Source organism: Salvelinus fontinalis, chromosome 12, assembly GCF_029448725.1.
Source record: "Salvelinus fontinalis isolate EN_2023a chromosome 12, ASM2944872v1, whole genome shotgun sequence".
NCBI lineage: Eukaryota > Metazoa > Chordata > Actinopteri > Salmoniformes > Salmonidae > Salvelinus > Salvelinus fontinalis.
In genome coordinates this window covers 29261134-29287060 of record NC_074676.1, presented here as the reverse complement: position 1 = coordinate 29287060, position 25927 = coordinate 29261134, and the positions used below count along the sequence as shown (strand labels likewise).

The 25927-nt window shown below is 42.1% G+C and overlaps 1 protein-coding gene across 4 annotated transcripts in view; it reads right to left on the bottom strand.

Annotated features, from left to right (window-relative positions):
* Window positions 1–4489: 4489 nt before the first annotated feature.
* Window positions 4490–25927, bottom strand: part of LOC129867111 (nuclear pore complex protein Nup93) — a 47583-nt gene continuing 26145 nt past the window's right edge. For 3 of the 4 annotated variants that reach the window (XM_055940297.1, XM_055940296.1, XM_055940298.1), the window contains 18 exons: window positions 18815–18877; window positions 15003–15131; window positions 13409–13483; window positions 12562–12654; window positions 12276–12415; window positions 12031–12163; window positions 11704–11861; window positions 11300–11465; window positions 11058–11151; window positions 10256–10447; window positions 9998–10124; window positions 9485–9602; window positions 9147–9263; window positions 8877–8995; window positions 8596–8713; window positions 8375–8458; window positions 7400–7528; window positions 4490–7146 (listed from right to left, as the gene is read on the bottom strand). In XM_055940297.1, coding sequence (XP_055796272.1) covers window positions 7036–7146; window positions 7400–7528; window positions 8375–8458; window positions 8596–8713; window positions 8877–8995; window positions 9147–9263; window positions 9485–9602; window positions 9998–10124; window positions 10256–10447; window positions 11058–11151; window positions 11300–11465; window positions 11704–11861; window positions 12031–12163; window positions 12276–12415; window positions 12562–12654; window positions 13409–13483; window positions 15003–15131; window positions 18815–18877 — 2166 coding nt within the window. In that variant the 3' untranslated portion in view covers window positions 4490–7035. Of the gene's footprint in view, window positions 7147–7399; window positions 7529–8374; window positions 8459–8595; window positions 8714–8876; window positions 8996–9146; window positions 9264–9484; window positions 9603–9997; window positions 10125–10255; window positions 10448–11057; window positions 11152–11299; window positions 11466–11703; window positions 11862–12030; window positions 12164–12275; window positions 12416–12561; window positions 12655–13408; window positions 13484–15002; window positions 15132–18814; window positions 18878–22146; window positions 22465–25927 lie in introns of those variants that run through there. The other variant, XM_055940299.1, reaches the window with a different exon arrangement.

Genomic DNA, 25927 nt, shown 5'->3' with positions numbered 1-25927 from the left:
TGTGCAACTGTTCAGGTCACTTTCCCCGGGCAATAGGACAACCCTTGATGTCAATTTCTGTACAATGATTTAATATGATAACTCAGTGACAACATTCCTACACATCATCAGGCTTAGATTCTTGGTAAAGGTTCCAACAATGTCGACCAGTGCAGGCGTACTGGGCAGAACACTGAGAACTAGACACTGAGGTATGAGAGGAGGGAGGCAAGAAGAGAGGGAATAAGAAGTTTAAATACAAAGTGAGACATTTTTATTTAGTTGATTCAGTAAGAAAATGCTGACATTGTTCGCATTAGGTCCTCAGCACAGGCTGCGTGTGAGTTTCAAGTTTGGGGAAGCTGATTTTCACCATTAAAAATTTACCTTTATAATAAAGCATTTCATGCATCATGGCATGTGCAGACTTATGTAAAATAGCCTACTATTCGTAATGTGATGAGAATTTTGGATATTCATAATTTAGGCTATTAATATAACACAATAGTGTACAACAGTATGAGTCTTATCCTGGCGTGACATTTTCATATCCTTGTAAATCTCTCTCGACAAGGTGACCTTTATCAATATATTCACTTGTATTTAGCTACAACAAATGAAATACTAATTAGCTGCTTATGTGGCTATCATAAAGAACTACAAATGCCATGATCTGGACGAAACTGACGAATCTAGGCAAAGGTAAGAATCTCTGAATTAATTATCTAATGTTAGCTAAAAGTAGTAATTAATAAATGGGGTACATTTCTTAAAAATGTACCGTTTAGCAAAGGTGCCAGCTAGAGATTATGTGCAGGAGTTTGCAGGGATTTTTAGTCTTGCACGATGTATACTTTGATGCTAATTAGCATTTTCGAATCTTATAGTAAATAGAGCCGAATATATTGATAAAAGTCACCTTGTCCGAGAGAGATTTACATGAAAGGGAGATGGGATGTTCAATTCAGATGCTGTATTAATCAGGCTTATTAATGAACACTCACTTCAAACACAATGCACCACAATACATATTCAGAGGCTCACAAAAAATACCTCAAACAACTTAAATACTTAAATAATAAAATTAATTTCAATTACACCTCACCTCTCTATGTCTCCTACATCTTGACACCAGGCATATACTGTAGTTTATTTAGAAATATTGCTTCCTAGTGGCAGGTTAAATTGACCTTGGACTCCCATTCCATCCCAACCAATGACATGGCCAGCAGACATGTGACAGTGATCACTCCAATGATGCAGATGCCAATGATGGGGTCCACTAGGCTGGAACCCCTCTCCTGATGTGGGAAGTTTGGGGGACAAACAAGAGTACAGTTAAAAAATGTAACTCAATTTAAAAGGTTGACTATAAGGGATGTTGGTAAACGCCTATGTAATTACAGACTGACTTTCCTTAGTGCTTGCACAGTCTCTGTGAGCCCACTGTGTGCATGGCAACAGCGAAAGCAGGGAAAGATAAATCTGATGGAGCCGTCCAGGGAAGATCTCAATTTCACACTCATCGTGTCCTATCTCCTCGCCTCCTTCTCAAAACCCATTGGAGAAGGTCAGAGGGGAGGGACCTATGGCTTTCTCCTCAAATTGGTGACTTGCCTAGTTAAATAAAGGTTAAATAAAAAAACAAAAAATAAATATTTTTTAATGGGTTTTGAGGAGACAAGGTAGAGAGGACGCAATTTAAATCTTCCCCCAGACTACGAGAAGTCAGGAAATAGGTTCCACATGTAAGAGAGCCAGAAGACCTTTTAGATCTTTTGAATGAAGATTCTATAATAGTCTCACCCATTGCCTCTCATCCTGAACTCTCAGCACTTACGTTTTTTTTTATCAACGCTGTCCAGGATACTGAACCTGTCAGAATACAGGTAAAACAGCTGTGTCAATTAGAGGCCAGTGCCTGAGATGATAAACAAATTGGTTATTAGTGAGCCTATTGTGCACACTTTTGTTCAGGCAACGCCTCCACATATAAGCATTAGCCTATGAATGTAATCACGTGCGGACATATAGGAGCTTAGTATATGCCTAAATATATGAGCTGAGGCTGTTCCGATTTAACAAGGGATTACCGGTTATCAGTGGGGAAGTCCACAAAACCGCATCAAACCATATAGCTGCACCTTGTCCTATAGCTTACGGATGGTAAATCATTGGATCGATGAATTTGTTTCAATCCAATTTTGTTTAAGTATAGGCCTATAGCAATTTGCAACAAAAATACAATGTCACAAAATAGCTTTACATTATTTAGCCCATCCAGCGATGACATAGCCAGTAGGCCTATGTGACTTGTCTTCAGCGGGCATACGCCCTAAATCAATGTAGCATTTGAGTCCAGCCTCAATCATTCATTTCACTGAATGGATTGGCTATGCTTTTGGCCTATTCAATTGTACCATGTAAAGAGTTGGTCCCATGTTTCATGAGTTGAAATTAAAGATCCCAGAAATGTTCCATTCTCTCAAATGTTCTGCACAAATTTGTTTACATCCTAGTTAGTGAGCATTTCTCCTTTGCCAAGATAATCCATCCACCTGATAGGTGTGGGATATCAAGAAGCTGACTAGACAGCATGATCATTACACAGGTACACCTTGTGCGGGGGACAGTAAAAGCTCACTTTAAAATGTGCAGTTTTGTCACACAGCACAATGCCACAGATATCTCAAATTTTGAGGGAGCGTGCAATTGGCATGCAAACTGCAGGAGTGTTCACCAGAGCTGTTGCCAGAGAACTGAATGTTAATTTCTCTACCAAAAGCCACCTCCAACATAATTTTAGAGAATTTGACAGTATGTCCAACCGGCATCACAACCGCAGACCACGTGTATGGCATTGTGTGGGCAAGCTGTTTGCTGATGTCAACGTTGTGAACAGAGTGCCTCATGGTGGCGGTGGGGTTATGGTATGGGCAGGCATAAGCTACGGACAACGAACACAATTGCATTTTCTCAATGACAATTTGAACGTATAAAGATACCGTGACGAGATCCTGAGCCCCATTGTCATGCCATTCATCCGCAGCCATCACCTCATATTTCAGCATGATAATGCACTGCCCCATGTTGCAAGTATCTGTACACAATTCCTGGAATCTGAAAATGTCCCAGTTCTTCCATGGCCTGTATTCTCACCAGACATGTCACCCATTGAGCATGTTTGGGATGCTCTGGATTGACGTGTACGACAGTGTGTTCTAGTTCCGCCAATATTCAGCAACTTCACACAGCCATTGAAGTGGGACAACATTCCACAGGCCACAATCAACAGCCTGATCAACGCTATGCAAAGGTCATGCAAATGGTGGTCTCACCAGATACTGATGGTTTTTCTGATCCATGCCCCTACCTTTTTTTATGTATCTGTGACCAACATATGCATATCTGCATTCCCAGTTATATGAACTGTATTAAAGAATGTTGTGTTTATATTTTTGTTCAGTATATATACAGTAACTAAACCTCTATTGCACACATCTTGTTTATTTTTTTTAATGTTATGATGATGTGTCCATCACGAAGGACCTGGAGAAAACTCTACCTGCTTGAAGGAGAAACAAGGTTGAGCAGTCTGAGTATCTCGTCTCGTGGGACCCTGTATTTCTGCCCCATCATTGAGACTGCAATGGGCTCAGTTTGTTGAGAATAAGCGCATTTAAATACACCAACCGGCACCGCCGGTTATCTCGGAGAGCAACAATCTGCTGAATAGCAGCCATATGCTGTATTATTGTTGTTCCTCTGACAATGGCTTGGCGTTTATAGTGTTCCGGGTGGTTCAAATTTGTACTGACAAGATTCAGCCTAACCGTGCACTTTGGCTGCTCTATAAGTGGTTGTAGGTGTGCAAGGGTTTTAAGAGCCACGTTACTAACGAAGGCTCAGGGAAACACCTCGGCTGCTAAAGATACATCGTAAGATGGTTCTAACGAAGATTTGAACGCTATACGATGGCTCTGGAAAACGAGGCACAGGGCTTGGTTTGCCAAAAACATTTTAAGGCTTAGTTAATCGTGAGAACCATTCTAGCGATGAACCAATATGATTTTGTGAAACCGGGCCCTGATCTTTCCACACAGTTGCTCATTGGAGTTTCAAAGCACTATAGGTCCGTGGTCAGAGTTTATTTCATACCTTATTATTGATGTCGTTATTATGCTCATCACAAATGGCCAGATCCTGACATAGGCAAAACTAAAAACTGAATCTCCATGGGTCATGACCACTGTATAGATCATTGGTCAAGACGCATGAATTTCACAGCACCGTGGCTGACTGCCCTTGTGGTCATGTTGTCTAAGTTCGTAGACACTGAAGCTTGTGGTGATCGGTGGCATGTTATAGCGCCTATCCACAATTATGTAGGTTACATGTTAGTCGTTAGGGTTGTAAAAGTTGTGGAAGTAATTGTTTCACTGACCTAGGCCAATTTTGGACTCAGGACTGGTCACATGACCCACTACAGTGACAGTCAATAATCAAATGATTGGAATGAGAAACATTTTTTTATATATATAAATAGCCATTATATCTGCATAAAACAAAGAAAGACCCATTTATAATTGTCTGTGTTGTCAGGAAGACACCAATTTTCCAAAACATACAGTGCATGGGTTGAACCAGAACCGACCATTAAAAAGACATTTGAATAATCAAATCATTATTCCGTTTATCTTTATTTAACATTTCCTTTAGACAACAAAAAACACAAAACAAACCGTTTATGTGTTGTTTGATTTCAGATTCAAATAAAATAAATGAGGAACATCCCTTTACTCGTTTTTTATCTTGTCATCTAATAGGAAATATTAATTGGCCAAAAACTACACGGATTGTTCACCCAATACTGTACACAGGTACTGGTTGATGACTTTTTTCAAATCCAATGTATTTCCCACGTCACAATACGTTGACAAATGACATTGAAACAACGTTGATTCAACAAAGGTGTGCACAGTGGGATGTTGTGCCAGCAGTCCTTTCATCGAGTTTCTCATTAACTTGCACAGTTGAGCATACTACAATACAGCTGACACTGCAGACAAGTCCTGGTACAGAAACATCACTATTCAAAACTCTTGATCCCCCTGACTGCATTTGCTCCAAAATATAACTTTTTAAAAGGAATTATATCCTGAAAACATATCTTTTTAACAAATGATCAAACTCCTCCTGGAATCTCCCAAAGTATAGTGTTTTTGCCTCATAGGGGCATAATTGTATTGCTAAATCTGACACAAAATTAAGTAAAAACACATTGAATCAAATACTTGTACATGTCATTGAAATCAAAATCACAGCAGACATTTCATCAAATGAACTGTAGGTACTCTAGTAGGTAATGTGATCTTCGGCTCCTCAAAGCTGCTTGTTGCTTGCCCTTGGCGTCTCGTTGGCAGTGGTGCAGTGCCACCCTGGTGTTGTGAAATAGCCGGGTTATAGTGGGTGTGTGGCATCGGCCTGATTCACAACACCAGCTGCAGCACACACACCTTAGAATGGATAAACTGTGGCAGAGGGAGCTCCCAGTCCATGTCTTCTCGACACAGAGACTGATCTTCACTAGAGCAGGTTGTGATGTGGTGCAAAGTAAAAGCACCGTCTCAATAACAAAGGAAAGAGGATCATAGTCCGAGGTGGTAACTAACTCCAGCACAGATCCAATGATGATGGGAAGGGCTGTGAGTGAAAAGTTAAAGCACTACAGTAAAAGAGCATGCACAGTCAAGTTTGATTCTCTCCATAATGAACACAAGTCCCCTGTGGTGACAATGGGTTAAGTTTGAGAGGGAACAGCTTCAACAATCTAGTGCAGCCAAGTGAAGCAAAGACTCCCTTCTGTGTTCTCTCAGGGCATTTCCTTCCCTTCTAACCATCTGTCAATAAGTGCAGCAGTGTCACACATGACAAAGCCCAACACAATGTTCTTTCAATTCAGTTATTACCTACACTGTGTCATTTCTTCAGCTGCTGTGATATTATCAGTCATAAAAAAATAATGTTATCCAAAGAAACATATTGGCCTTTCTAAGGCAATCAATCCAGTATGACTAGTAGCAAAGAGACATATCATTATCATGTAATTCCTAATAGAAAGCCACCAGCAGGGATAGATTTTGTCTCTGTGTGCCGTTCCATCAACGAAGAGTATACAGTGGATGTTGAATTTTCGTTCTAGCACCCACAAAATCTCATTATCAATGATTTCTCAAAATATATATATATAAAAAAATAAAAAAATAAAAAAAAAAAATCGCCTGTTGAGGTGGATTTTAACGTAGAACACACATCTTGTGAATACTTTAATTAAAACTTTTTGCAAGCTTTTGTTCCTCCTGGACCACTGGATTATGGCTAGTGCAATGATTCACAATTCCCTGTTGCTTCTTGACTATAGGCAGCCATGTCTCAGGGATAGTTTGACATTTTGGCAACCAAGCCCTTTTTTCTACTTACCCAGTCAGATTTGACATTTTAGTCATTCAGCAGATGCTCTTATCCAGAACGATTTACAGTGAGTGCATACATTTCCTATACTCATGGATACGATTTTTATGTCTCTGCCTGCAGTTTGAGCACCATGAGTTCATCTGACTTTGGGGGGGGGGGGGGGGGGCTTCATTGCCAAAAATGTTAACTATCCCTTTTACCATAAAATAATATCAAAAGCCACAATTAATTTTAAAATCAATAATTCCAAATGAATCTAAGAGTAAAAATATTTCTGTCAGTGTTTTCTTGAAATCCAGGTAGTACTCATTCCACTAATCATTTTATAGATGACCATCCATGATGGATAAGAATGGAAAAAACAATAAGCAAACTGCCAAACTAAATTAAAATGAATCAAATAATGGGTTTATAATGAAATGAATGCATAAGAAATTAAATTGAACTGACATTTTATTTCAATTTATGAAAAAATACAAATATGGAGCAACATAAAGACAAAGAAATGGGAAAAATGCACCAAAAAAATCAGACAGTTGATGAGAAGGATGGGTATGGCTGGGGCTTTGGGGTATTTTGGAGTCAGTTCATTAGGACCTCCATCTGCACCAGCCGGGCATTGGTGTCGCCTGCCATGCGGTATGGGATAATCCCAGCAAACGTGATCAGTGCTCGAGCCTGGCTGCGCAGTTGCTGTTGACAAACACAGAAAATGCCAAAAGGGCATGTTAACATCGTAGAGTTGACAGTGAAATCAACCCTGTGTCAAAACAAGATGGTGCAGTACTCATTATTCAATGAAATAACACATAATAGAGCAGAGGCATGTCTCTACTGCCCAGTCCATCACAACACATAGCCCCCAAAAGTCCCTCAATGACTTAATAAAGTCCCTCCATTTTTATCCCATGGCCAGTATTGCCCTGAGAGGTCACCATCTCCTCACCGAGTCTCTGTCCTCCATGGATCTTTGTGGTCGACCAGGGGTTCCTGCTGTGGCGCCCTTCAGACGTTTGTACTGCATGAACAGGATGTTCATGGTGGCCAGGAGAACCTCTGACAAATTATGCCTGACCTGGAACAACATGCAAAGGACATTGGAGGTAAGACAGGGACCTTTGCAACCCAGAGCCCTGCTCACCTTGGCCAGCTCATTTAGTTTCATGCTTCCTCAAACAGGCCGTTGTCCTCAAAAAGTTCTACATCTGCACCATTGAGAGCATCTTGACTGGCTGCATCACCGCTTAGTATGGCAACTGCTTGGCATCCAAAGTGCTACAGAGGGCAGTGCTTACGGCCCAGTACATCACTGGGGCCGAGCTCCATGCTGTCCGGAACCTCTATAGCAGGCGATGTCAGAGGAAGGCCCTGCAAATGCTCAAAGACTCCAGCCACCCATGTCATAAACTGTTCCCTCTGCTACTGCACGGCAAGCAGTCAAGATGCACTACATCTGGAACCAACAGGAGGACCCTGAAAAGCTTCTACCCACAAGCTATGAGACTGCTAAATAGTTTGTTAAATAGTTTACCAAATAGCTACCCGGACTATCTGCATTGACCCTTTTGTACTAACTTTGACTTATCACATACGCTGATACTACCATTTACTATCTGTCACTTTTATTCCTAGTTATATGTACATATCTCCACCAATTACCTCATATTACCTCCCTGCACAACGACTCGGTACTGTATATAGCATTTGTATCTATTATTTGTTTTACTTTTCTATAATTTCTCTATTTTCTTTCTCGCTGCATTGTTGGGAAGGGTCAATAAATAACAATTTCATTGCTACTCCACACCTGTTGTTTACTGAGCATGTAATCAATATTTTTTTTTTAAAGGATAAAAGATTACATGTAGACTTTGGATGTGTGGTGCTGCATACTGAGTGTAATTAGAGTGCAGTATCTCACCTCATCACTGAAATTACGGAATGCAGCGACCCTCTCCTCCACACTGTTCTGACTCAGAGGGACCAGCTTCAGTCTCTCCATAACCTGACATAAATAGAGAGAGAGATACAGGGGAGAGGTTAGGGACAGTTAAAGAAGAGGTCATCATAACTACTATCAGTTCCATCTGAATAAACAGCATTGTAAGCCATCAGGCAGGAAGCCCTGGGTGTCAGACTCACATCGTAGGCCTGGTCTATGTGACCAACATGGTACTCATCAAAGAAGGTCATGAGATCCAGCAGCAGGTAGAAGGTGCTGTCCACAGACTTCTCTCCAGCGACACCGTGGGTCCGGTACCTGAAACAGAGAACAAGACCACACACTGAAGTTAGAGAACTTAGCCTCAACGGTCCACTCATCTTTTCTAACACAATTGCTTTCAGTAAGCCTATAAGATGCAATGTCAAACAAGTTCTAATTTCAGTGGTAATGCAGAATGTAGATGATGCCAGGATGTTACCGCTCAGCGATGGCAACAGCAGTGTTCTTCAGTCTCTCCTTATTGGACTGGGTGGAGCCCACTTGGGCAATAACAGGACTCAGCAGCCTGTTCATCAGCTCTAGGACCTTGTCTGGATTCTACAGATCAGAGGAGGAAAATAGAGAAATGTGAGGAGACATTTCATTTTTTTCTCCTCTTCGTCTCTATCAACTCGGCCCATTCCTTCACCTAGAGTAAACCCACTGACACTGCTTGACCCCAACGTTTGCCACCCAAAGCCCTGCTCACCTTGGCCAGCTCATACAGTTTGACTGCTTCCTCAAACAGGCCCTTGTTCTCTGCCTCCAGCGCCACTTTTGTGATAATGGCTCGCGTGTCTCCAGCAAATTTATCAATCACTCCAGGCTGGGGGAGAAGCACAAGGCACAGTCAACTCTTTGAACAGCCCGAATACACATTCCCGGGTGCCGCGAGCACAATGGAAAAATCAGCAGCACCATGATTGCTTTCACAAAATGGATCATTATGCACAATGAAGTGAATAACATTTAAAGAGGGGTTTGAACCGAGAGTCTTCTCTTAAAACATACATTTATCATGAGTGAGAACAAAGGTGTGACCATTACCTTCCTGCTGCCATCTTTTTCCAGTCTTCCCAGAAGCATGTCAAACTCTCGACTCTCAATCACCAGCTCGCTAACACAGCACAAAAACATGTTCTCTCCTTGGCTGTTTTTTTCATTCCTGTACCCAAAAGGAAGAGAGGATAGACAATCACATATTTGATATTCAAACAAAACTATTTGATACACATTACAGCTTTTAATTAACAATAGAGGTCTGAAGGCTCTAATCAAAACGCTTAATTCTCTTAACCCCAATAGAAAGAGTAAATGACCCAACCAAGGGCATGTGTGAAAGCCTCTGTATTATTCATGGTGAACTGGATTCATGGCCCACTGGCTTATTCATGAGGCCTCATCTCTTCAATCACCCAGAAATCCCCTAACAAAGACTTCATTTTCCCTTTATACCGCCATGCCTCCAAGTGTTATTGACACACAGTGGAGTGGTGGAGAGGTCTCTCCAACTGACAGCAGCATCTCTTAGGAGGATGGCTGCAATGTAACTTAACGAACCGTAGGAAGTAGAAGTACTGTAGAGCTTCCCGGGGGTCTGTGGACTCAAACTTGCGTGTGTAGAGCATGAGGAGACGGATGAAGTTGAGCCGTCGGACCATAGGGGGGTCCCCAGCCTCCTGACTCACTGAAATGTAGAAAAACATTCACTTATCAGTAGCCATCAGCTTCAAAACTATAAGAAACAAGTGTGAAATACAAGTGTGAGACTAGAAATTAAGCAAATGTAGAGCAAGTCAAACACGTAGCCTGACGTACACAGTTGTGCGCTCTGTCCAGATGACTTGAGCAGCAGCCCTAGCTCGTAGAGAACCAGAGCCACGTGAACAGCATGACTGCGTAGACGCTCCACCCGGAACAGGAAGGCCACCGCAGCCTCAAACTGGGCCGTGAGGAACAGCACCTGGAAGTACAGGAACGGTTGCTGGATGGCTGAGAAGTGGGACTCTCCTGCAGATAAGGAACAGAAATAAACTCTAAATCATTAGGATCACATTCACATCATGGGAAAGGGAATAGAACATGCTAATTGAATATATATTAATAAAGTCAGAAATGTATTTGCGCCGCATTACAAAGATTCTAAACAATTACAAACAAACCAAAACTATTCCACTTCTACTACTTAGTCATCAACTTGCATTAATCCCTCTCAGTAAAGTTCATGTTCAACCAAGTAGGAAGTAAACATGAATACATCACCCATTTTGAAAGGCAGCAAGCTTATCTATGAGTCACAGTCACCTTTTATTGCACTGTGTGGAAATGAGCGAGATAACAAGCCATGATTCATCCTCCAGGTGGGAGAACTTTGCCTCCTTATGTCTGATAAAACTTAAGAAAAGTTTAAGTCTTAAAAGTGAACAGTGAAGCACTCCTTTATCTGAGCAGAGCAGTTCCCAGGGGGGACTGAGAAGTGGTGATATTACACAACTCTACTTTAATAGAGTCCTCCAGTCCTAGACAGTATTCTCTCTTAGAACAGAATTAGTATTGAAGGTCTATTTTTGTTCAAATTAGTAGTCTGGCTGTCATGTACCCAGAAGTGTTCTGAACTCACCATAGTCCTCTAGAAGCTGTTTCTGTAGCTGGGCCAGTGTCAGTCTGTCCTGAGGAGCATTGCTGCCGTCTTCATCGAAGCACACCTGGTTGAGCTGTGGGCATGGAGGAAGGGACAGGTCTACGTTAATGTGAGGGTTCATTTACCTATTTGACCAGATTCTCCCCAACTAGCGCTACGTATCATGTACAGTGGTAAAATATTAATATCCTGACTCTACAGAGTGGTCATCAGGCAAGCACCTTGAGCCACAGGTAGTCCTCGGTTTTGTCGGCCACCTCTCCATGGTTGTCTGCGATGTCACACTTCCCAATGAGGCAGTAGACGGCCCTCTTGTAGGGGTCAGCGCTGTTCCTCAGCACTCTGCGGTAGTGGAGACGCAGCTTGTTCTCTGTGGCAGGGGCCAAGCTGAGGAGAGGACACAGCACAGGTCAGACAGAGAGCAGTAGACAGTAAGAGATGGAGAGAAAATGAGTACTAAGGAGATTAGATTCGATTCATGAGCAAAGAAATCACACGGGTGCTTTGGTGTTCTGAGCCATATTGTTACAGCACGTCAAATTCCAGGAGAAAGTGAAATGGAAAGCTAATCAGCCTAGAACAGTTTACTAACACAGCGGAGTTACATTATGTGTGAGGTTCCTACCGTCTGTCAGGGCTGTTCATATATTCCTGGAACCAGGTCTTGAAGTCTCCCAGCTGGTGCTGAGCCCGGTTCACCACCTGCATGGCAGCCCCCAGGTCCCCACAGCGCAGGCAGTAGTAGATCAGAGCCCAGACTGGGTGACCCTCCACCTCACCATCCTATTATAAACACACACACACAGCAGAGTTAACCTGCATGTCTCTACACCACACTTAGTAAAAACGCCAACTGGAATAGTCCAGGGAAGGCTGGACTAGTAAGTAAGGCTGGGCACAGTGCTAATGTCGTTTCTAGCAGAATGTGCTGCAGTGCGGGGGGCAGTAGTACCTGCATGCCTGGCAGAGGCCCTGGTAGTTTGATGTTGAGGAAGCTGCACACCAGCTGATAGGTGCCAGGGACTCCGCCCAGCTGGGCCTGGTGCAGGTTCCCAAACACCGTCACCATGGTGTAGTTCTTGTAGCTGCCGTAGAGGGAAGACAAAGAGAAACGTTAGTGGAGGGGTAACTACATGTGTATTTCGCAATACATTTAGGGAGTGTTCTCATTCTAATTCTACGGCTCTCCCCCCTGACCTGTTCTCCAGGAACTGCAGGGCCTGCGTGACGAAAGCCATCTTCATGTCCACAGACGTGCGGCTCTTCAGCGTGTCTTTGGCTGGGACCAGCAGCACGTCTGTCATCTGCTTCACCATCAGCCACATATCTGACACGTTCTGTAGAGACAAACATATATACTCATTCAGATATACACACTCGTTATCCAAAATGTCCACAACTGGCCATTGGAGAATTTACCAACCCAGCGGAAGACAAACGTAGACAGACACAAAGGAATGTGGAATGGTTCCGTGAAGCTAACCTTGTCATCCAGGCTGTCTACCACTGAGGCACAGAGGTCGCCCAGGTTGGGCTGGACGTGTCCGTTCACTATCTTCTCATTGAAGAGGTAGATCTGAGGCGGAACAAAAGCAGAGAAACACTTACAGATGGGTCAGAGGACAGACAGGTACTGACAGACTGAATGCTGTCCGTTTCAGCACTAAGACCAGGGGGCCCTGATCCGCGCCCCGGTCCCAGTCGTCCCCAGGGAACACTATGACCGCATAGAGAAGTGATGGATGATGAAAAACAGGACAAAAAGGATGAAAACGTTCAGGAGGTCATCAAAGAAGATCATAAAGAGCAGCATGATGACACCGCAGGCAATATGGCGACACATTCTGTCCTCTTTAACCAGTGGACTAAAACTCCAGTGTTTATCGAGTGACTGGGGAGGACGATATAGAGACAGGCTGTCCGACCCCCGTGCAGTGGAGCAGAGAAATTACCCAGCATGCCCTGGCTCTGCCAGCTAATCAATTCTTTGATCTATTGCTGCCTTGTTTAGCAGGACCCCATAACTATGAAGTGAAGTGCACTACAGTGCAGCTGCATCCTGACTGAGGCTGTGCATCCATTTCAGCCCACAAGGTTCCAGGGCACTTAGCCCCAGGCTGACTGGATGTATTACAGCCTATTAAAGTCTAATATCGTCACATAGGGAAATTTATAAAATACACGAGAGAGAACGGGTTTGGTGATTCACATCTTTGAACATTTTAAGTGATACTAATTGCAGACTGCACTTCCCTTTTTTTGCTATGTACTGTAGGTATCTCACGTTAAGTGGTGCTGCACTGCAATCAGCGTCAGGCCAAATTACTAACCTGTCGTCCATAGGCTACCTCCACGCTGTCAAGAGCACTCCGCCCAGGAGTCCCTGCGTCACTCACAAAGCTGGGCTGCAACACAAACAGACAGGGAGACGATACATGACAAGTCATTTCACTGAACGTCAAATAGAAAGCTGCCCTGAGAGGACAGGGTAAACCTAAAAAATTGTGACTAAAAGTGTGTAGTTATGTGATGGCGAGAGAAACGAAGGGTTATAGCCTCAATCTTTGTTGCTCATAATTGTAGTCGTGACCAATATAGCGTGAAAGCCATTGTGAACTAAGCTCACGGTTGAATGTACACGCATTATAAAATGCACGCACGTACACGCATAAACATTTATCCAGATCAACCATGTATTCTTGAGAACAAAAGGGACACACCCATACAATGTATATTCCATGTATAGGGCAGTATAAATGTACATTCCATGTATAGGGCAGTATAAATGTACATTCCATGTATAGGGCAGTATAAATGTACATTCCATGTATAGGGCAGTATAAATGTACATTCCATGTATAGGGCAGTATAAATGTACATTCCATATATAGGGCAGTATAAATGTACATTCCATATATAGGGCAGTATAAATGTACATTCCATGTATAGGGCAGTATAAATGTACATTCCATGTATAGGGCAGTATAAATGTATATTCCACGTATAGGGCAGTATAAATGTACATTCCATATATAGGGCAGTATAAATGTACATTCCATGTATAGGGCAGTATAAATGTATATTCCATGTATAGGGCAGTATAAATGTATATTCCATGTATAGGGAAGTATAAATGTATATTCCATGTATAGGGCAGTATAAATGTATATTCCATGTATAGGGCAGTATAAATGTACATTCCATATATAGGGCAGTATAAATGTACATTCCATGTATAGGGCAGTATAAATGTATATTCCATGTATAGGGAAGTATAAATGTATATTCCATGTATAGGGCAGTATAAATGCTGTATGAGACATGGCATTATAAGAGAAGAGAGTATAGACAGCAACAACTGAACACAGTAGGTAGTGTGTTTCTGTCATAGAGAGTGAACAGCAGGTCACAAATTTAAAATGTAACTGTTGGTTAATAATTCAATAAGCACAGGGAAAGACAAATCCCTCCAAATCAACTCTAACACACACACACACACTCCACAGGACAATGTGTAAGAACTACAGTTAGGAAATTGTGAATACCACAGCAGTTTTCCTACTGTGCTAAATATCTGGAGCCCTGAAGGTTATCTAAACAAAGTAACATAAAACAAACATTGCTTTGGTAAAGACTGATAACATTGTGGGAGACCCCAACTGAATGTGCTGGATCATTATCCATTATTAAAAACAGGAGTGCTTGCCATTTATGTTTTGAAAAAGAAAATATTTAAGGAAAATACTCGCAAATGGGAGGGGCCTATTGAATTCTGCAACATCCATCTGGGTCAGTAAACATTTTTGATGAGTGCGTTATTTATCTCAATGTGGTAAAGTCATATATTATATGTATATAGATTATATCTGGATGTGTGCTTTAGGGTTCATAGGACAATGATAAACATCAGATGGAGACACTGACCTCTACGTCTTGGCTGAAATCCAGAGCATCTTCCCCTGCTCCCAGCAAGGTGTGCAGTACTCTCTGCTTCACCTGCTCCCACTGAACCAGCATGGACTCACGGTGGTACTCCTCTGCCAGGAGGAACGTCTGACAGAGAACAAGAACAGAGAACACGTAAGTACGAAGAGAGAGAGAGAACAAATTTAATTTGGACAGACCAATTTGAAATAATTGAGAGAACCAGGATAGGCTGCATAAATGGGTTACAAAGCACATGATTTATTTAAAATAGCCAACGCTGCAAAAACTCTCGCCATGGGAGATACAGTTCCTTCAGAAAGTATTCGCACCCCTCGATTTCTTCCACATTTTGTTGTGTTACAACCTGAATTTAAAATGGGTTAAATTGAGATTGTGTGCGACTGGCCTACACACAATACCCCATCCATAATGTCAAAGTGGAATTATGTTTTTAGACATCATTGCAAATGAATAAATAATGAAAAGCTGAAATGTCTTGAGTCAATAAGTATTCAACCCTTTTGTTATGGCAAGCCTAAATACGTTCAAGTGTAAAAACGTGCCTAACAAGTCACTTAATAAGTTGCATGGATTCACTGTGTGCAATTGTGTTTAACAAGATTTTTTTTAAATGACTACCTCATCTCTCTACCCCACACATACGTACAATTCTAAGGTCCCTCGGTCAAGCAGTGAATTTCAAACCCAGATTCAACCAAAGGCCAGGGAGGTTTCCCAATGCCTCGCAAAGGGTGGCACATATTGGCAGATGGGTAAAAAAAAAAGAAGCAGACATTGAATATCCCTTGAGCATTTCAAAGGTATTAATTACACTTTGGATGGTGTATCAATACACCCAGTCACTACAAAGATACAGGCGTCCTAACTCAGTTGCCAGAGAGGAAGGAAACCGCTCAGCGATTTCACCAAGAGGCCAATGGTGACTTAAAACAGTTAGTTTTCTCCAATCACAGCCATTAAACTCTGAGGATGGATCAACGACATTGTAGTTAGTCCACAATACTAACCTAAATGACAGAGTGAAAAGAAGGAAGCCTGTACAGAATAACATTTTTCCAAAACACGCATCCTGTTTGCAATAAGGCACTAAAGTAAAACTACAAATATGTGGCAAAGAAATTCACTTTATGTCCTGAATACAAAGCGTTATGTTTGCGTAAAATCCAACAACATATCACTGAGTACCACTTCATATTTTCAAGCATGGTGGTGGCTGCATCATGTTATGGATATGCCTGTCATCGGCAAGGACTAGGGAGTTTTTTAGGATAAAAATAATTGGAATAGAGCTAAGCACAGGCAAAATCCTAGAGGAAAACCTGGTTCTGCTTTCCAAGTTCACCTTTCAGCAGGTCATTAACCTACAACAAGGCCAAATATACACTTGAGTTGCTTTCCAAGACAAATGTTCTTGAGTGGCCTTCACAGTTTTGACTTAAATCAGCATGAAAATCTATGAAAAGACTTTGCTGTCTAGCAATGATCAACAACCAACTTGACAGAGCTTGAAGAATTGTTTTAAGAATAATGTGCAAATATTGTCCAATCCAGGTGTGCAACGCTTTAGAGACTTAACCAACAAAACTCACAGCTGTAATCGCTCCCAAATGTGATTCTAACATGTAGTGACTCAGGAGTGTGAATACTTATGTAAATGAGATATTTCTGTATTTAATTTGCAATAAATGTGTAAACATTTCTAAAAACATGTTTTCACTTTGTCATTATGGGGTATTGGGTATAGATGAATGAGAAAAAACAACAAAATAGTTTTTATTCAGGCTGTAACACAACAAAATGTGCAATAAGTCAAGGGGTATGAATACTTTCTGAAGGCTCTTTATCTGTGCACAATAAACACCTCCAATCACCCATGCAGGTATCCTGAGGCCCCACACAGTAAAAGTGAGATCTGGGACTATGCAGGCTCTTCAAAGTGGCTCACGCCCTGTGATGCCTGGGTGTGTGGAGGGATGGGATTGTGACACTAAAGTGGGTCTGCATTTATGGCTGGTCCAGATTTAGCCAAGAACCGATTAGAATCCAGAGACCTTATCTATCTCAATCCCACCGGGACAGTGGATGATAATTAGAACTGTTCCTAATTAAACCTGGTCTGAACTCATGCAGAGGAAACCATTTAAGAAAGATAATAGGCAAAGGGTTTATATTGGTACAAGGTGAGCAAGTCATGATTGACAACACAGGGTATGGGTTTATTCGTTTTATTAAAAAGTGCGAGACAGATTGCAACTAAAGCCTATTCAGGAGAACATTTGGTATGTCAAGATGCCATGGAGGGAAACCTTAGCAAAGTGTGAGATTTATCAATATGAACGTTTGCTTGAGCTGGTGCATAAATGTACACATAGCCATGACCAGTGGTGGAATAAGGGAACTGCTTGTCAAGCGTAGGATGTGGAAAATATATGTGAGAGTTAATTGTATTTTCATTGTGACCATATCAGTGCATTTGTTACAATAATAATCCCTATAAAGTACAGTAATTTGTTAAATTAGTGGCACGTGAATTTTAAACTATTTCTGAAATACTATAAAAGACGGAGATAATGGGAAATGGAATGAAAGATGGCTGATTTTGCTCGGTTGGAAGATTTAGCACACGCTGCATTTCGCAGAGTGAGCGTTTTTTGGAAACAGGTAGGATTATTTTTGCAGAAACGACAGATTGGCTCATCAGATATCGTTTCCCAAAACCAATCTTATAGGATCCTTGCGAGGATTTAAAACCCATTTAGAAAGGCTAGTCCGGTGAACATCAAAGTGCTATCTACCCTCAGGTTTTTGGCAACGGGCACTTTTCAGCAAGAGCTTGCCTATCGGCATCTCACATCCCTTGATGAACCAATGTTTTGTATGCAATAACATACAAACTGAAACATACAATTTCCATAAACCACAGCACAACAGGGGTTTCTTCGCCACCAATGGGTTCCCAAATACGAACGGCGCAAGAGACGGCACCCACATCGCCATAAAAGCGCCATCCCAAAATGAGTTAAAACTATGTGAACAGAAAAGGCTTGCACTCAATGTGCAGGTCACGTGATACGCAATAAAACGTTGCTGAATGTGTTGGCCAGGTGGAACGCACGACTCGTTCATTTTGCAAAACAGCAATGCTGGTCTATACGCCTTCGTGCTGTTGAGGATGAATGGCTTATTGGTGAGTTTTGCCTACTCATTTGAAGTATATTGCCATTGCTAAAGCAACTTAGGACCATTAGGACAGTTCTCTCTTCGTAGCTGTATTCAATTTTACTGGTCAAACCACAACTGGGCGAGTGAAATAAAACATTTTGGTTGTATTCAATCTCTGACACTAGCACCTCTATTTCAGTCTCGGAAAAGTTATTTTTTCCCCTTAGCTTTTTTGGGTTGCGCCATTGTAGGCCAGTTCATGGTACAGCGTTGTATATTCCCACAGGCTTTAAAGGGATGATTGTCTATGGTTAATTAGGGACGTTTCGAAATACTAATAGCCTAGGTTGTGCACCAGCACTGAGGCTACAAACAATTGGTATTTATCAATGGATCTCCTACCAGTGTGCGTATGATGCTCATAGGATTGTTTGACAAATCACACTTTTTCTGTGTACGAACAATCTAATTGCCTTCGGTAAGTACTATTTTAGAATAGTTTCAACGCAATATTGATAAATGAGGCCCCAGGTATGTTAAAGCCAAATGGGATTATTAGATGTGAACATGGGGTGCAGAGAGGGTGTGGTCATGGCAAACCAGTCAGCCAAGAGAGTGCCACTTACCCTGCGACGTGACTCCTCGATTGCAGAGAGCAGCGCATTGTCCCTCTCATTCTTCAGAAACCCCTGGAAAGACAGAAATGCTGGAGGTTAGAATGGCTTTAACCAACATTCCACTTGACCACACATTCAGGTCTCCTGCAAAATGCTAGCTGCAAGGGCTAACTAAGGAGAAGAACTATCATCATGAACGCTGTGCTAAAAATGGGAGGCCAGCAATCAGGGCATAGCAACTGCATGTTCTTAGTAGCCGTAGAAGCCTCCTCCTGACCTGACATTCTAACCACTCAAAAATAACTCCTGTTACGTATCTTGTCAAGCGTTAAGCCATTTTCATGCTCCATCCCATCCCCACAAACCCAGAGCCCATCTCAAGTCATTTTACAGCTAATTCAACGAAGCCTGACTGATGATGAGCACCAGTCGATTAGACGCACCGCACCTGGCCCTTTGTCCTCATATCATCCCATCTTCAATTTCCTACCTTAGGGAACAAACTCCACAGTGGGCTGAGATTCATCAGCATCTACATTCAACTGGCTAACATGATATACAAGAGACGGATGGATGCATCTTGAAGAGACTAAAATGTTCGTCTGTCTGCTGTCTCACTTCCTTAAGGGGTCAAAATGGTGATATAGCAAGCCTACATTTCAGTACCAAAATAAAAAATGACATTACTATTGCAATTCCTACATACAAGGAACTCAAATTGACATCTTGTTTTGTCATGTTAATCATGGGTTTAATTCATGAGCAAATTTGCACAGCTGTGTAGGTGCACGTAGACTGTGCTCACCATCTCACATAGAGTAAGCTAATTAATGTACACTTTGGCACGCACAGAGAAACATCAGCCTCCACTCCTTCCGATGTCCGAAGAGAAAAATGTTGTGCCCAGAACAGGCAGAACCGCCCTCGTAGTGGAGCTGTACGTTGCCACCAGGCAGCCAGCCAGCCCGAGAGGGGAGGGAGGGGTGGGGGGAAAAAAACTCACCCACCCAGACACACAGCAATGTAAAAGATGGCGGTGGTTGAGGGGTCAATGCATCTAAACCAGGGTGGGGTTAGAAGCTAAGAATAAGATATAGCCTACTATATGAAAAATGGTGGTGCTGAATTGTCCATAGAGCCATCGCAGATCGTTAAGAAACCAAATTCCAGCCCATGAATGAATGGTACCACAGTGGTGACAGGCCTGCCACAATGACACAGATACCCTGATTGACATCCATTGTGCTGACTCTCTCACTACGCCCATTCTCTGTGATAGTGAACACTGGCTTTAACAACTAGGCTAAATGCCAGCCACACCCTTTTACAATGTGAGGACATTTATTTGCATTAAAAATCTGACAATTTAGCCTATCGTTGCCTTCCATATTCCATAAGTCTGATACAGAGGAATAACCAATAGACAATCTCATGCCTTTTCGAGTGGAATTCCCTTTAATGCAGACAAGACATTTTTAAAGCTGAAAAGGGTAATGTCATACTTTAGTCTGCGATTAAGGCCTGCAAATCACAATGGCACACATTTACACTTCCTCGCCCAGCATTAGGAGATACTAGAGAAATATGAAAAAAATGTAAATAAATGGTAGAACTGGCGAAAAAAAGAAAAGAGCAAATCGAAGCCTAATGGATTTTGTATTTTCCAGGTGTCAGTATGATATATATATAGGAGTCTATCCCCTTCTCTCAGATAATGGGCCTTTTCCTGCAGACTGTCTCGGCGCCTGTCATCTCTAGGACGGACCGCGCAGCATCCCGTCCAGCCCTCCCCACCTCACCCTGCCTCAGCCCCTCCCCCTTCGCCACAGGCTCAAACCTTCCCCACAGGCTCAAACCCTCGCCCCAGTCTATCCAATCCATCACATCACCGGACATCAGAGTGGCAGCAGTCCGCATCTTGACTGACAGCTATAAATTATCATTGACTTATTACTTCAGCAGCCGACCGTCAAATGACAAGTGTAAATGAACAGTGCGGAGAGCGCGAAAGGAGGGGGAAGCTGAGGCTTTTCAGTATCGCAAGCAATAAGAGCAGTACCTATGCTCTATTCAAAAGATAAATCAAAGGAAGATTTCCTGCTATATCTTGCCAATTACATTTCTTGCTCAGTCATTGTGCTCGGTCCTCCCATCGTCTGTGCCAGAGAGAAAGGAGCGCCCCCCTCAGGAGATTCTGCTCTCCAAACGAAACAGGTTCTACCCAGTTTGCACCCTAAGAGCTGACAATGGAGCTATTTATATACCAGGAGAGCTCAGGTCATGTCTCCAAACACAGCAAGACACACAGAGAATACATCTGAATAAATGTATACATTTCCTAGTGAACTGGCATTATGTGGAAGAATATAACAGAGTACCAAGATTAGGCTATGCGTTTCATTCTATGGTTTCCAGAAAGTGAAGGGTCAAAAGGGAGGGGGAACTTATCCGCATTTTTTTATTTAAAAAACCATACACTTTAGGCTATCATTTCATATTTAGGTTCTAAACTCCCTGAGTAATGGACAAAGAAGCTGTAAACTCCCTGGATCTTTTATTCATGGCATATATCCAGCCAAATACACATGTGCAGTATGTAACATATATAGCCAGCTGGTCTGACTCGAGAACCTTCTCCTACATAATTGCATTGTCCCTCAAAATTTGTGTGGCGTATTTACTGCATACGATTTTGCAAGAACAGAAAACATTCACTATAGTTCACTAAAGTAGAACTCAAGAAAAAAAGGACAGTATAGGAATAAATGTACATGTAACACATGGGCCATATCACGGTGCTGATTCGTGTCACATACATACATGCGCACATACATACAATTCTTCCCAGGGCTTAGTCAAACGAGCAGTCTAAAGGTTCACAAATTATAGTGATTTTACTGTGTCTGTACATAGTTACAACATCACACACAGAAAGCATTCTAGAACATCTTAAAATCAATTCTCTAGCATCTGGATTTACATGTTAAATTCTATGTTTCATCCTTTTCCCTTAGTTCTGCATGTAATGTACTGATGCTCAGCAGTTCCACAGAGATACAAAGAAAAAAGTGTGATGGGTCAGTAGCTGAAAACCTGCATCTTCATTTACTCTGACAATGAGCGGAGCAGGGGAGGTGAAACCCCACCCTTATGCCACCACTTCCTGTGTGGAGAATAAGCATTCATATAACTGACCACCACCACCATCTTCATAGTCACAGACAGAGATAGTGACAGAGTGAGATAGAGGAAAGAGAAGGTGACAAGGTGACAGACAGATCGTGACAGAGACAGAGCAGATGTACAAACGCAGAGTGTCTGTGTGTGGAGGCAATACTCACTCATGCTGTGGCTCAGCCTGCCAGGCAGGGAGAGAGAGAGAGGAGAGGTGCAGTTAGCCAGGCGTAGACAGACCTATGCCTGACACTAAACACACTGCCCTGTCTCCATCTGAAGAACTGAGCCGGCGCCATTCTGGGGCGTTTTCGGACCATCCTCTGACAGGCCCGCATCGCAGACGCTGCACCTTCCTCACCCAATGTGGGCCACCGGTGTGAACCCAGAGATGTGCCACATGAAGGGTTACTGTAGGCTGTTTTATTGTTGGAGGACTATACCAAGTCAGCCCTCAGACGCAGGGGGGGGATCAAGGAGGAGTAATTGCTCAACCTCACAGGCCTTCCTCTCTCTATCAGCAGATCCTCCCCTGCCGCCTGCTTCTTTCCAGCATCCCTACCGTCCTCTTCTCTCAGTGCCACTCATTTCTTCCTTTTTTTTTTATACATCTATGCATCCTTCCCCTTTTCCTCCTCCCCTAGCGCAATGCAATTATGGTAATGGTTTTTCTCCCCTCTGCTGATGGCTTCCGACATCCTGTCCAGAAATTGGGCTAATAATCCTCTTAAGGAGTCATGTTTAGTTAATGAGAAGGGTGCAGTGGCTTCTCAGGGGGGCATACAGAGTACACAGCTGCACAGACCAGACATGCTGCACATGTGAAGCTATTTAACCAAAGTCTGCTGTAGCAGCAGCTGCGCTTGCTTATCAGACTGTCCAGAGAATACATGCCATCACTATAGCTGCTCTCAGAGAAAGATGGGGGAGGGAGAGAAAGAGGGGGAGGGAGAGAAAGCAAAATATGGAATTGAAAAACTGGGAAAGAGAGAAAGACACTTCTCCTTTTCGCCATTTTATCATTCGACTGTGATCCAGCTCTCTTTCCATGTCTTTCTCGCCTCTATTCGATCTTCATTTCAGTTTAATTCTGTCCATTTTCTCTATCTTTCTCTTGGATATTTCTATCACCCCTTTCTCACTCGCATTCCTTCTTTATCTCCATCCTCACTGATGTGAGCCATGCCTCAACACATACAAATATAACAAATGTAAAAAATAAAACACAGTAGGCTATATACATACCTTAAATGTAAATGCGGGAAATCATATGCATTACCACCCAAATATACTACAGACATCATTCACACCCCAATTCCTCTCTGTGAGCCGCCCACATCGAGATAAGAGCGGCTACGCCTCATCAGCATCCAGCATTTCCTTTGTCTTCTTAAGCTTCCCTTTGAGCACTTGAACATACAGTACTACACAGTGCAATCACACTCAATGTAAAGAATACCACAATATTATTACCAGTGCCTAGGCTACTGAAAAGACTAAGCTATGAATGCAGTGCAGACAATAGGGAAAATACCATTCAGTTCCACTGACTGCACATAGGCTACCACATACAAGTATCATCTCCTGGCCTAGCCTAAATGTCGTGACTAATAAATAGCTGAAAAGGGTGGCAATCCATAGACTAGTTATAAAAGATTACTTAGCAATCAAGGCACACAGTTTGTAACATAGGATATTTGAAGAAAAGTGAATTTCATTGTCCAACAGTTTGATGATAGATCTTCAATAGCTTTTTATTGTAGCTTGACTCAACTCTACAGATGCTCCCTGCCCGTAAGGTTAACACGAGACACCAGTAATGTGAGAGTAATACTGGCTTCATACAGCAAGGTCACACAGTTTCTCTAAATAAATGTTCCATGAAAACTGTCATTTGAAAAAATGGACAGGAATGCAAAGGTATGCACAGTGGAGGGGGAGGATAAACAGACAGAACAGTAGAAGGCCAGCCACTTCCCACTGTGTCTGGCCCACGCACTCAACTGAGTCCAGCTAAAAAGGCCTTGTTAAATCCTGCAACAGGGCTAAGTGCACTTCCAGTAAAACCAAGGCTCCATCCGGCCAGCCCACCACATGTAAGGTTGGGGATTATGAGTGGGAGAGGGAGCACTGGGGTCATCAGAAAATGAGGCAATCAATACAGAAATATAACACCCCAGTCATTCACTGACTATCTGCTGCCTTCCCATCCCCCACAACCCTGTCATAGGCCTAATTTGTATAATCATTTCCTGATGGTGTGGATGACACCCTCTTCTAGAATAGGCTAATCAATGAATTTGATACAGCAACAATATTATTACCACTGCTAAAATGAATATTGTAGGGTCAAACCAATTAAGAGCAAAAGAGAACATTGTGTGTTAACATTTGACGGTCTGGGTGTGGCCAGAGGATGGTAGTCTGTCTTCAAGCCTCATCATTTTCTCATGTGCTTTTACATGTGACTACTAACACAATGGAATAACTGTATAGTAATGCTGCTAATCTTCTTTTTCAACATACTGCACATTGACTGGAGGTTCTTCCCGTTTCCCTTCCTCATCTGAGACAGTTCAGACTGTTCCCACTAAATGGCTTCAGATTTGCAGAAACATCATCCGTTGATGTAACAATTGGCAGAAAGTAAGGGCTACCATTAACTGATTAGCAGGCATTTCACATTTCATTGACTTGCATAAAAACCCAGGGAACATCATCCCAGCTGCAATTCATCAGCACACATGGAGGATGGGGAAAAGTCAGTGTATAGACACAAAAGAAAAACAAATAAAAAGCCTGCATATTGCCTTTTCTAAAACAGCCACAGATCACAGGTGGACACTGGACAGGGTTTGGAATAGTGATGGGGAAAAAATAAAATCGATACAGTTACATGTTGGGATATTATTTTTGATGATACATCGTATCGTTTTGACAATATTGTAATATTATTTTTGCGCTACTTGGCTGTAACTGCATCAAAACTTCATAGCTAGTGATGAGCAATTAGTGCTTTTTCAGGGGGGGGGGGGGGGTCAGTTTCGGTTAGGTTTGTTATCACGGTTTTCGATTCCGGTTTCGATTATTTGCACTATGCATTATGTGGGTTGAATGCTGTAACACAGAATAAAACTAATAATAAAAAAAGTCCCATGATGGTTGTAACTGCCAATTACTGCTTAGTAGTGACTTGCCTAGTTAAATAAAGGTTCAATAACAATTTATTCACCTTACTTTAATAAAAAATGTCAGGTGTATATTATTTGATTATTTTAACATTTAATTCCATGTCTTCTCATCTCAACAGAGCTGCTGCCTATGCTGTCTGACAAATCACTATTTTGTAGTTCTTTAAAGTAAATAAGGAATACTTTTATGACTGCTGAATACCAACTATCAATCACTTAGATCATGTATTTTCAGGTAGAGATACCTCGGGAAGAAACAGCTGCTCTCTATATCCCCTCACAATCACACATTCTTCTCTGTTCCATAGCAGGTGTAAAAGAAACAGACCGGACAAGTAGATGTGCAATGGATTATGGTCATTGTAATCAATTACCACGTTTTATGAGCTAAACTATCTAGAATATTGTCCTGTTGGAAACTACTACTCCCTGCTACATCGCACAGTTTGGGCTGGATATGATTTCTCTCTAGAGAAACTCACAGAAACTCATGAGCGCACAGAAAAAACCCTCACAAAATGGAATTCAAATAATTGAACGGATGTTGGTCAATGAGTTCTTAAAAAAATAAAAAATAACCAACCTTTCAGTTAATGGCTCAGCACTATTCATAGCTTGTTCTCCAACTTCTTTTGAAATAGGGAGCCAATTTGTTTTCAGCACTTTTATTTCCATGACTGATCAAAACAAATGTTCAAGGCCGTCTCTTGTCACAGCATTGAATCGCAACGCGAATCGTATCAGCGCCAAAGTAGTG